The 13109-nt window shown below is 41.4% G+C and overlaps 1 protein-coding gene across 2 annotated transcripts in view; it reads right to left on the bottom strand.

Moving 5' to 3' along the window:
- Positions 1-13109, bottom strand: part of SCP2 (sterol carrier protein 2) — a 51826-nt gene that overhangs the window by 21208 nt on the left and 17509 nt on the right. For both annotated transcript variants that reach the window (XM_053244586.1, XM_053244587.1), the window contains 4 exons: positions 12408-12494; positions 10371-10521; positions 9034-9181; positions 5756-5863 (listed from right to left, as the gene is read on the bottom strand). In XM_053244586.1, coding sequence (XP_053100561.1) covers positions 5756-5863; positions 9034-9181; positions 10371-10521; positions 12408-12494 — 494 coding nt within the window. The remainder of the gene's footprint in view (positions 1-5755; positions 5864-9033; positions 9182-10370; positions 10522-12407; positions 12495-13109) is intronic.

Genomic DNA, 13109 nt, shown 5'->3' with positions numbered 1-13109 from the left:
ATGATCACCACCTCACATTGAGAGAGAGATCCGTCTCCATATGCCACCAGCTCGTCTGGTGGTGACTCAAGAGTGGATCTTCTCTGTAGAAGGTGGTGGCTGTGGAATGCACTCCCTCTAGCCATTAGTGGTTTGACATCTTTGCCAGCCTTCAAAAGAGTTCTTAACACATATTTTTTCAACTAGGCTTTTAGTACTCTTCGAATGTTTTACATTTTTAACTTGCTGTTTTTAACAGTTTTATTTTGTTTTTCTTGCGTCTATTTTTGTGAACCGCCTAGAGCCTTTGGAGTCAGGCAGTATATTAAATAAATAAATAAATAAATAAATAAATAAATAAATTCATTCATTCATTCATTCATTCCTTGGAGGCCATCAGGAGAGCCTTAAAAGACCCATCTTTTTAGTCTGGCTTTTAATGTTGATTTAATTGTAATTTTAATCTGTTTTTGATTGTCATGTATTTTTTATTTTAGTATAAACTGCCCTGAGTCACTTTAGGAGGGGCGGTATATAAATAGAATAAATAAATAGAATAAAATAATGCTTTCTTACTCACAATCACCATGTTTGTGCAGGCTCCTGTGCCCACACACCAAGCAGGGGACTCGTGCAATTTTCACAGTGCCATCTGCTTGCCAGCAACTGCATTCTGAGACGAACCCATTCCTTTTCACTACTACTTAAAAGTAATCTTCTCAAAATGCAAGTACTAGTCGACAGGTGGAGCTGTGAAAATCACACGAGCTCCCTGCTCAAGGTAAGGCCACAAAAGAAGATTGTGCTAAGGAGGAGCACGGGAGCCTACACAAACATGTGGACTGCATGTAAGAAGGTGTTAGAAACTTGTGCAGAAGCTTAATACTACATTATACTGCAGTCTGGGAAAGCTCCTGAGAAGCAAAATGGGGAAATTTGAGACTTTAACTCAAGTATGTGTTTTCCCTACTGGGAATCTGAAAAGCCACTTTAGGGGCAACCAACATCTTAGGTGTCCCAGTGGGACTGTATATGTGCTTCCTTTGAACAGCAGAACACTCCCCCCATACCACATCTGAATCCCAAGAGAAGTTCAGAAGTAGTTTGTCATGCGGCATAGAAGGCTACTAAAGAACCATATAATAATGCCGCTGGCTATGTGCATCTAGTGATGTAGTTTTCAGGATCCCAGCCACAGGATTTTTACCCCATCCCTGCTGCTTTTAAATTGTTCACATGAAACTGGGGAGTGAAGGCTGCATTACTTCATTTCTGTTTTCTCCAGGTCCTTCTGGATATCTGGAGTACTTCTTATGCAAGCAGGCGCAAGGATGTGCCACAGCTTGGCAATGTTCACATTCCACTCTGAATTATGGGGAGGAAGATGTTGTACATCTTCAGCAACATAGAGTGATCACTGTTCATATGCAAGCCATGGCATGTAGGAGGGCACACCGCATACCATGCTATGCGATGCCATGCCATATTTTAAGTGTTATATGTACTCAGAATCAAAAGAAAACATGTGGCATGGGGTGGTGGCCACTGTGATTCCTGAATGCTAAATGTCACAGCAAACTATCTGTTTCATTGTTCTCCAACATTTTCCATATGCATTATAACAATATGCAGACCAGGCAATTGTGCCTACCAAATCAGGTAACAGACACAGAACAGAGCTTTGCTTATGCCTAGCAAGACCATTAATCAAACACTGCTTACGGTTTGTAAATATCATATCTCTGCAATCAGTGAAACCAATACCAAGCTGATCATTTTATTTTACTTAGATAAAAGGCTGTGTGGGGCTCGAATTAACCAAGTACATATGGAAAAAGTAATTCAACTGGGACTCACCATTACAGAACCCTGAAGATGTAATCCAGAGCCAGGATTTAATCCATGCAAAGTTTCCTAGGCTCCAGAACACATGCTCCATTCTCCCTTTCACATGTGAGGGGGAAAGGACACTACTTCCAATTCTAGCACAGACCAAGCCAGAATTGCTTCTTCCTTCTGAACCGGGTGATCCTACTACTACGAACATTTATATACCATTCTTCAACCAAAGTTCTCAATGCGGTTTACACAGAAAAACAAACAATACATAAATAAGATGATTCCCTGTCCCCAAAGGGCTCACAATCTAAAACTCCTGACTTATTCTAGCCAGGGTTTCAAAATGTCCTTTCTGGTTTATTTTGAGACTCTGGCTAGAATAAGCCATGATTGCCCAACATGGATGAAATGAGAAATCCTAACTTATTTATAACTGGAATCTGGAGCAGAATTCTTCCAACCCTTGCACGCAAAAGAGTGTGGAGACCGCGTGTATTCCCAAGGTTAGGAGATACTGTGTGAAGCCAAGATTTAATCCTTGCTCAATAATATTATATCTGAACTGGCCCACTGTGATATTTTATCTGCTGTCTAGCTTTTCCACTGCAAGCGTATTGATCAGGCAGCCAGCATATTCAGAAGCTAAAAACTGGTGTACTTGTGGCAGAAAGACACTCATGCAACAGTTCAGATGTTCCTGTACTTCATGTAGGAAACATTAGTGCATGAAGCAACCCAGAGGCCAGTACCCCTTTCTTGAAGAGTACTGCTTGATCTACCAGTTGCCAGGCCAAGCCTCCTCTACCCACCCCACTAGCTTGCCAGAGAGAGTCTTAAACAGTCAGAAAGAGACAGAAAAACCAAAAGAGAGCTTTACTAACAGTGCACTAAGAATGCTTGGAAAACATTGCCTGTCATACTGTTCCCTCTTGTCAAACTGTTCAGTCTAGTCAAAATGGCAGGTGAGCAATTGTATTATCTATATATATAATTCTCCTGGGTGTGCCCAGGAAAAATGCGTCCCGGCAGCCCAGCTGATTGGCGGGGCCCAGCGCGGCGGCGGCGGGGCCCAGCCGTGGCGGCGGGGCCCAGCGGGGCAGCGGGACAGGGTGGGGCGAGGTGGCGGGCCACGGCAGCGGGCCCATCAAGGCGGTGGCGGCGGGGGGCCCGGCCGCAGGGGCGGGGGCCTGACCCAGGACGACGGTTCTTGTTTACACAGTCAGACAGGTGTTATTGACTGGTTTGTTTTACTCCCAAGGACCTGGGATGCCAGAATTTTATTGTCAATTGTTATAGATATCGTCGCAAATATAGGCTGTTCCCAGTAAAGCTGCTTTTTGTAATTGGCTGATGGTGATTTCTGTGGCCTCTATGGTGCTGAGGTGCTCTTCAAGGTCTTTTGGAACTGCACCCAGGGCGCCAATTACCACTGGGATTATTTTGGTCTTTTTCTGCCACAGCCTTTCAAGTTCAATTTGTAGATCTTTGTATTTGGTGATTTTTTCTATTTCTTTTTCTTCTATTCTGCTATCCCCTGGTATTGCTATGTCGATTATGACTTGTTTTTCTTTCTTCTCCACTACAGTTATATCTGGTGTATTGTGTGGCAGATGTTTGTCTGTTTGTAGTCGGAAGTCCCATAATATTTTTACATCTTCATTTTCTTCAACTTTTTCAATTTTATGGTACCAACAATTTTTAGCTACAGGTAGCTTGTATTTTTTGCAGATGTTCCAGTGTATCATTCCTGCTACCTTGTCATGCCTTTGTTTGTAGTCAGTCTGTGCAATCTTTTTACAACAGCTGATTAGGTGGTCCACTGTTTCATCTGCTTCTTTACAAAGGCAGCACTTACTGTTTGTTGTGGATTTTGCGACTTTTGCTCTTATTGCATTTGTTCTTAGTGTCTGTTCTTGCGCAGCCAGTATTAAACCCTCTGTTTCTTTCTTCAAGTTGCCATTCTTAAGCCATTGCCAGATCTTGGTGATGTCTGATTTTCCACTTATATTGTACAAATATTGACCATGCAGGGGCTTATTTCTCCATTTTTCTGCTCGGTTCTTGACTTGTTCTTTCTTGTAGGCCTGCTTTCTTTAATTGGTGTTGAATAGTTTCGCGTTATTGACCATTTGAAGTGCATCTTCTTTACTGTCCTTGATATATTCTTCAAGGCCTCTTTTCTCCTCCTTTACTGTTTGATAGACTTGCAGCATTCCTCTTCCACCTGAGCTGCGAGGGAGGTATAGCCTATCTACATCACTGCGGGGGTGCAGAGCATGATTGATGGTCATGATTTTCCTGGTCTTACAATCCAGCATCTCTAGCTCTGCCTGGGTCCAGTCTATTATTCCTGCAGTGTATCTGATAACAGGTATAGCCCAGGTGTTTATGGCTTGTATGGTGTTCCCACCATTGAGTTTGGACTTGAGGATTTTTCTAACTCTCCTGATGTATTCACTTCCAATTTTTCTTTTAACTTCAGTGTGTGCAATGTTATCAGCCTGGAGAATGCCCAAGTATTTGTAATGTTCATTCTCTTCCAGGTTCTTGATCTTGCTTCCATTGGGCAGTTCTATTCCTTCTGTTTTTGTTATTTTCCCTCTGTTCATTATTAATGCAGCACACTTGTCTAGTCCAAACTCCATTGCTATATCGCTACTGAATATACGGACAGTATTTAGCAGTGATTCGATTTCTGACTGGGACTTTCCATACAACTTCAGATCGTCCATGTACAGCAGATGGTTGATTTTACTTGATGTTTTAGATGTTTGGTATCCGAGGCCTGTTTTGTTTAGTATTTGTGAAAGTGGGGTCATGGTGATTACAAACAACAGAGGGGATAGTGAGTCCCCTTGGAAAATGCCTCTTCTAATGCTAACCTGTCCAAGTGTCTTGCCATTGATTGTTAACTGTGTACTCCACATGCTCATTGCTTTTTAAAATAAATATCTGAATGTTTTTGCTGACACCAGTTGTTTCTAAACATTTTAGTATCCATGTGTGAGGCAATGAATCGAAGGCTTTCTTGTAGTCAATCCATGCAACACTTAGATTTGTTTTTCTTCTCTTGCAATTTTGTAAAATCATTTTGTCAATCAGCAGCTGGTCTTTTGTGCCTCTGGTGTTCGGGCAATTTCCTTTCTGTTCAACTGGAAGCTGCTTGTTAGTTAATAAGTGTTGCATCACTTCATCTGCTATTATTCCAGTTAATAATTTGAACATGGTTGGCAGGCAGGTTATCGGTCTATAATTACTTGGAAGTGCACCTTTTGCTGGGTCTTTCATTATGAGATGGGTTTTCCCAGTTGTTAGCCATTGTTCAGCATCACCACCTTGCAAAATGTGATTGAACTGTTCTGATAGTTGTTTATGAAGGCTTGTTAGGTGTTTAAGCCAAAAGCCATGCAGTTCATCGTAGCCTGGAGCAGTCCAATTTTTAATTTTCTTTGCTCTTTCACTTATTAATTCTGGTGTTATTATTAGATCTTGCATTTGTTGGTTACATTTTTGACCTCTTTCATCCAGCCTGCTTTTTTATTATAATCTATTGGATTGCCCCATAATTTCCCCCAGAATTGCACTGTTTCTTCTTTATTTGGTGTTTCTACGTTTCTTGCAGTTTCTCCTTCTATACTTTGGTAGAAACGTCTCTGATTCGACTGGAATTGGAGATTCTGCCTGTGTTGTGTAATTCTGGCTTCATATCTGCTAATCTTCTTTGACACTGCTGTTATTTGCTGCTTTATTATTTCTAGGACTTCTCTAACTTTCCTTGAATCTAGGTGGTATTATTACTATTATTACTACTACTACTATTATTATTGTTATTTAATTGTACTTACCAGTCACAGCTCTAAACCAGCAGATGGCCGCCCAATAAAAAACCTAAAAGACTGCATTCCATATTTTAAAGAGATAAGAGTATATGAGATACCTGTAGCTCCCAGTGGGTGTCCTTTTGAAATCAAGCCACCACTTGGATTTATGACCCATTTTCCACCATATGTATTGTCTCCTCTGTCAACCAGCTCACCAGCTTTTCCTTTAAAAAATAAATAACAAAGCAGTGGGGGATCACTCTTAGTACTTGCATACAAGATTCCCTGCATCTTAAATCATTACGAACAGCTCCCTCTAGTTACCTAAGAGAGTCCATTGGAAAAGAATGAATACCTGCACTATTTATGAACTTGCCCAATGTGTGCGCTCAGATTTCAATTTCTATGTAAATTCACTTTATCTACTGCTTTTCTTTTTTTGCATTAAGAAAAACATCAAGAAGCTCAGATGTTTGCATCAAGTGCAATAACTGGCAACAGTACTTGGAAAAAATCAATTAGTCACTTTGATGCAATAGTTTTAATTTGAACCACTTACTCCAGGATCTTGTCATCAACAATTTTTTCCTGGAAATAAAAGCTTGCTCTCTTCCAGTTGAACTGTAAGAACTGTGACTGAGGATTTAACTGACAGCTGCTTTTCTAAGGAATCACAGTTTGGGGAGGGGTTGATTTGGGTGGAGAAAGTGCTTAACCCTTTCCCTTATCCCATCCACATAATCTTAGGAAGTTTACAGCAGAAAAACTGGAATGGAAAAGGTGGGGAAAGAGTGCAAATGGTCTCTGCCTCAAACAGCCCCTTGCCAGAGGAGTTTTCTTTAGGAAAAGTAGCCACTGGACTTTTGCTGCCCAAAAGATAGCAATGTGATTAATTATATAATTCGAACCTCAGTTTGCATCCTCTTACCAGGATTAGGTTTTCCTTTCAATAACGCAACCACTTCAGTATACACAAAACAAGGTGTAAATGAAATGCTAATTCTCAATAACTCAGTAATTCCAAAATCTCAGAAAGCCATACTGTAATGACTTATCAATGAAGGATTACGAAAACCAGTCATTTCAAAGGCAGTTCATCTTCAGCAGAGAAGAAGTGGTTCTCCTATACAGACTATATAGGGAGAGGAGAAATTATTGCAGCCATTTTGGATGCTGCACCAAATTTAGAGGGGGGGAAACTGTGATAAGAGGAAGACAGGGACTAGAATATGCTTTTAAGTCTTGCTAAGGGGTGGGGGGGGGGGGGAAAGATGGTAATCATGTTTATGCAGACTTGATGCCAAGTCTGATTGTTCCTCATTCAGGCCATATGCCCCTTTGTGGCATTCAAAGGAATTACATTCATAAACATTATTTAGAAAAAGAGGTAATGGACTGCAGCCTATGCAGTTATGCATGGACAAGTCACATTGACCTGAATGTGACAAGCATGAAAAATTCTGCAAATGGCATGTGTTTTTATATTTGATTGGACCTGGATCTCCCTGGTCCAACTCCAATATAGGGAAGTGCTAAAACTCAATTCGGTGTACGAATTACAGCACAATCCCTTTTAAGATGAGGGCTTACACAGCCTGCTTTAACATGGAGGAGAGCAGGTCCATACGTCTGTAATTGTGGCACTCCCCCCAGCTATCACTGTGAGCCAATGGGGCACCTCCCGGATGCCCCTGCATGATGCTGACATGTATATGGCCGCCGTGCTTCAAGCACATCCCTACTCTAGTGTTCTGCCCACATCATCACAGTGGCACATACAGATGGCATAAATTGCTTTGATATACACATCAATACTTGCCCTCAAAAGTTGCTTTTAGGCATTTCTCTGTTTCAGCACAACACCCTGGCTTCCCACTGTATTTCAGCTGGAAACAGTCCCAATATTTCCTGAGTGAACAAGAGAGTTAGAATGCTGATGTTTAGTGTATCAATCCCAAACATCAGCATTCTAACCCTCTTGCTCCCCTCCTTCACTTTGGAAATCTCCAAATAGGCATCACTTGCGTCTGCACCATTAATAAAATGAAGCTACAAGCATAGCGTTATCAACCTTAGTGTAGAACCCAGCAGCAGGATGCGAGCGTCCTTCTGTGGATTGAGTAAGGAAACACCTATTTTTCTACACATCTTCAGAGTGTGCATCTTATTTAAGAAACATGTTAGCATTTTGGTTGGTTGGTGGTTCAGTACAGGGACCCTAACAAGATCTGTGCTTTTATTCCATGAATGCTAAACTTACTAAAGATGAGCCTTTAATGAGATACTTTAGCCCTACCTAGGACATTACATTACAGGTATTATGTACACATATAGATGTTTTCGCATGAAATGACTGTAGGTGTGTTCATTTTAGGAGTGAACCTGGGTACAGACCCCCTCAAATGGAGACAGAAAGTGGACTTCTGCACATGCATTGAATGTTATAAATGAATAACTATGAATGTGTGCATATCTGTATGTGTGTGCACTGTACACAGATTGTACATGGGTTGAACAGGGCTTCTGTCAAAAGCTTTTTGTGAGTCTATGTCATCAGAGTACCCCCCATATGTACATACTTGTTGACCTTCTCAAAAAATTACAAAAGGCTGGGAGGTACAATTTCCCTTTGGTCATGCCAATTCATCGGCTTGTTCTGCCAGATGTCTAACATTCCAGCTTTATTCATATCTTCCACTACTTTGCCTGGGACAGTAATTGGATTAAAGTCTATATCTTCCTGATTCCTCACTGGATCCCCTTTTTAAAATTGGTGTTATGTTGCATACCCTCCAATACTTTTAAAAGGAGTCTATTCTTATTTACATTGAATATTTTAGTTAAGAGAATTTATAGCAGCTCAAGTTTGAGTTCTTTAAAAGTTCTTAGGTGAGTGCCACCAGGCTCTAGTGACTTGACAATGTATTCATTGTTTGTCACATTATCTCAGATCCCCTTCCAAAAACAATGGTTCAGATGTAGGCCTTTCTTCATCTTCCATGGTGAAGACTGATGTGCAAAGAATTATTTTGGCCAGACTAGTTTTCGGCACCTGATGTAGTTAAAAAATTATGTTCTTATTCACCTCCTTCTTCATTTGCCTCATCAGCAACTTACATTTGTTTCGCCAGAGCTGGTACTTAAAAAAAAATATTTTTTAACTTGTTGCTAGTTTGCTTCTTTAGGACAAGACTTTTCACAACCAGACCTGAATCCTTACAGCAGTGCACCGTTAATCCAGAGGGGGAATTGAGTCAGACTTCAGGTCACATGAATGTCTCTGGCAATTCCCTTTCCCTCCTGAAGTTAGCTTTGAGGAGTTAATTGGGGGCTTAACTGTGAGTTGGATTGTGCCAAATACATTTTTAAAAAGAATTTCTTAATTAAATAATACCTTCAGGACAAAGTCCCAGAGCTTCGTAAGTAAGTAATTCATTAGATGAAAAACAGTCATGAAGTTCAATCACGTCCACATCTTCAGGTTTCAGATTTGCTTTTGAAAAGCACCTTTTTGCAGCCTCCTGAGTCATATCATAGCCAACCTATTAATAACAAATACAATCACATTTGAAATGATATTTTCTCTCTGTTCTCTTGACCCTAATCAAAGTCTTGCTGAACATTTCAAATAAATTATTTTTAAAGTAATGGGATAATGAAATGCAAACACGCAAGTCATTAAGGAGCAGATATGTTATAAATATTCAACATTAGCAACAAATAAGTTGGCATCTTAAACAGGGAACATCAATGTTTCTACATTGCCCAGCTCAAGATTCATAATCTTCAAGTGATCCTTCAGAACAGGAATTTATCAAAGAGATTTTGTACATTGTCAGCTACTGTGTCCAGTTTGAGATTGTACATACCAAGCTAGCAATACACAATACACCATGTCTGCACTGCAAATTTGTGCACTTTCCCCATTACTTCATGTGAATGTGTACATTCTTTATTCCACTAACACTAAAAACTGAAATATGTCCATAAATATAGGCAACCTAAACTGGCAATGGAAACATTAAAAGCACAATTCCAGCTACTTGATACATTAATTTAGAGATAGCTATTTCAATCTTCATTAGAAGGAGAGGAGAGTTGGTCTTGTGGCAGCAAGCATGACGTCCCCCTAGCTAAGCAGGGTCTGCCCTGGTTGCATTTGAATGGGAGACCACATGTGAGCACTGTAAGATATTCCCCTCAAGGGATGGAGCTGCTCTGGGAAGAGCAGAAGGTTTCCCTCCCTGGCTTCTCCAAGATAGGGCTGAGAGAGATTCCTGCCTGCAACCTTGGAGAAGCCGCTGCCAGTCTGTGTAGACAATACTGAGCTAGCTAGACCAATGGTCTGACTCAGTATATGGCAGCTTCCTATGTTGCTATGTTCCTATCATGAGGGAAATTGCATGTATTTTAAAACAGAGAAAGTATGGATTTACTAGAGGCACATAGGCTTACAGGGAATGGATTCACTTATGACACACATAAGTCACTTATGTGTGACACACATAACTGCTAAGTGGACTTAAGATACACATAACTCCATATATTACATTTCTCTAGGAATCTAGCCATGGAGAGAACTCACAAGAACAGTCACAGCTACGCCATGGGTTGTTGTACCCTAAGGGTACACTGCAAGTACCCTTTTTGCTTAAAAGGCTCCGTAAGTTACAGTGCATTGAATGAAGACACGTTGGTGCACTCCTTGCCAAAATTAAACATCAAGCCTACCGCTTTAATGCAGCTGCCGTCTTCGAATGAGCTCGGAAAATCAGTCACCAACTCCTGGGCCACAATTTCAACAGCTTTCGACTCCAACCCATTCTTCCTCACAAACTCTTCACTAGCCAATATGGCCGCAGCAGCACCATCGGATGTAGGGCTGGCAAAGATAGAGAGGCTATGATTCACTCATTAATTAAGTTTGTCTTTTGATTAGAAAAGGTGGCTGGGGGTGCGGGAGGAAAAACATCACTTTGCAAAACTAACCACCCACTAGAAGCAACAGAGAAGTCCAAAGCAGATTAATGACATCATAGTGAAGACCAAATAGATGATAACATTGAACATACTGAAGTCTATATATTAAAACACTGTTAACCAGTGTGCCATGGAACACTGGCTGGTGTGCTGGGGGGGGGGGCTCTGCATCTGCTCCAAAAGCGGGGAGTTTTAAACACCTTGCTTTGACAGGTGTCTCGCTCCCCTTAAACAAGGGGCTCCTTTCTAGTGCACTGTGGAACGAGTCACCTCCAAAAGCAGAAAATCTGAACTCCCTGCCTTTGGAGGTAACTTGCCCATAATGCACCTGGAAGGACCTGCCCCTCCTGGTGAATAACAAACAAAACATACATACATTGTGTGGTGGCTTTGCTGACATAAAAGGGGAAAGAAGGTATTCGGTGCTGGTGGTGGTGAAGGTGTGTGTCTGTTAGGAGGGTAGTGTGCTCCTGTGTGTGTGTGTGTGTGTGTGTGTGTGTGTGTGTGTGTATGTACACACACACTGTATGCATCAGACTGCCTTGGGGCAAGAGTTGAAAAAGATAGATTGATTTAAGTCAAGGACAAACTGTTTGGCCCTCCACAGTAGGGTTCTCAAACTTGGATTCCCAGATGTTGTAGCCCAATATCTGGGGACCCAAGTTTGAAAACCTCTGGTATAATCGAAACAAAATTACAGGTGGACAGCTCAAACTGGAAGTCCTCATTTGCATTTCAGCTTCACACATTATGGAGATTACTACCTGCATATGGAGTTTCATTACATAATGCCTTCATACCACATGGATATGATGCTTTAACTATGCGCATGATACAATCCAGCCAAAGTTAAACATTTTCAATCCATTGTTTTAAATGGTAAATTTTAAAATGTGCTCAAAACTGCAGTACTGAAATAATGAGATTTAAAAGAGTTTAATTGGGGCTGTATTGTGGCCTAGTGTGTAATGTACTACAGAGACTGATGGTCAATCACAGCTCCCTGCAACAGGTACGTCAAATCCCAAGGGCGGGGGGGGGGGGAGGTGGGATTTAAAAAAGAAGAAGAAGCAGTATGGCTTTCATATACTATGGGAACATCGTGAGTATATACTTCATAAAAGCACATTACCATTCGTTTATGTGATGTTGAAGAAACCTTGGGATAAGGCACTCAAGGAGGGGATTGAACAAATGGGATCTACAGAAAAAGATCTTGGGTAGCTCAGAAAAAAACTTCTAAGAGTTGCTGCTGGCCAGAGAAGATATATAGGACCAAATAGGCCAATGGCTGACATAAGAAGCATAAGGCAGCTTCATCTCATCAAAGGGCACGTTAATGGAACAGACAAGAATCAGGATCATGAGCAGTGTTCCTTCCAAGACATGCACGTGTGCCACAAGTTTTTTGAAGTTCACTCAGTTAATTTTAGATTCTGCTCAGGTTGAATCAGGAAGGCCCCATTCTGCATGCATGTGTGCACACACTGCCTTGATACTGCCACCCAGAACAAAACTCATTATACACAGAGATGAAAAACAGAGAGGACACTGGTCATATGGTATGTTTTTAATGTCTCCCTAACGAGGTATAGGGCAGGAGGAATCATGTTGAAGTTTACACTTTTCCTGCCAACTCTGTGCGTGAATTCCCAGCTCTTGGAGCTACGGTTAGAAGTAACAGCCAGACCCCCCACCCCACCCCACCCCGCCGCCCCACACCCCTCCAAAGCAGTTTTAAACAACAACTAGGCACGAGCAAGGGCACTACTAACATGCAATTCTTACCAACACTGCAAGAGAGTCAAGAAGTCAAAAACCTTGTGTGATTGTAGCACTTCATCTAAACTGTACTCTTTCTGGAACTGGGAATTCCTAATGAGGGGGGAAATCCAGAAAAAAGAAAGCCATCCCTGTTAATACAATATCCACCATGTCAGAACCGATATAATGAATCACTATTCAAATTTTATTATTTTTATTATTATTATTATTATTAATAATAATTACATTTATATCCCGCTCTTTCTCCAAGGAGCCTACATACTTAAGATTCTCTTTTCACAACAACCCTGTGAAGTAGGTCAGGCTGAGAGAGAAGTGACTGGCCCAGAGTCACCCAGCTAGTATCATGGCTGAATGGGGATTTGAACTCAGGTCTCCCCAGTCCTAGTCCAGCACTCTAACCACTACACCACGCTGGCTCTTATAAAATAAAAGGCAGTCTTCTACGACTACAGTGTGACTCCCCAGTGTAAGAGCTGTCTTGCTGTTCATCTAGCCCATCATTCTGTTTCAAATACCAACCACCCAGCTGTCTCCAGGTGCTCATCGAGCAGGGCAATGTTCTTCATTGTAAGGCCTAGGGGCAGGCCCCCATCAACCCTAAGTATGGCTCCCTAATTGTTTATTGGGCCTGTGTGAAGCTTCAGCCAAAGCGGAATACTCGGCACAGTCCCCCAGCACCATGCAGAGATGGCCATTCTCACC

The sequence above is a fragment of the Hemicordylus capensis genome, chromosome 4 (genome assembly GCF_027244095.1).
Source record: "Hemicordylus capensis ecotype Gifberg chromosome 4, rHemCap1.1.pri, whole genome shotgun sequence".
Classification (NCBI taxonomy): domain Eukaryota; kingdom Metazoa; phylum Chordata; class Lepidosauria; order Squamata; family Cordylidae; genus Hemicordylus; species Hemicordylus capensis.
This window is presented reverse-complemented; position numbering and strand designations above follow the sequence as displayed.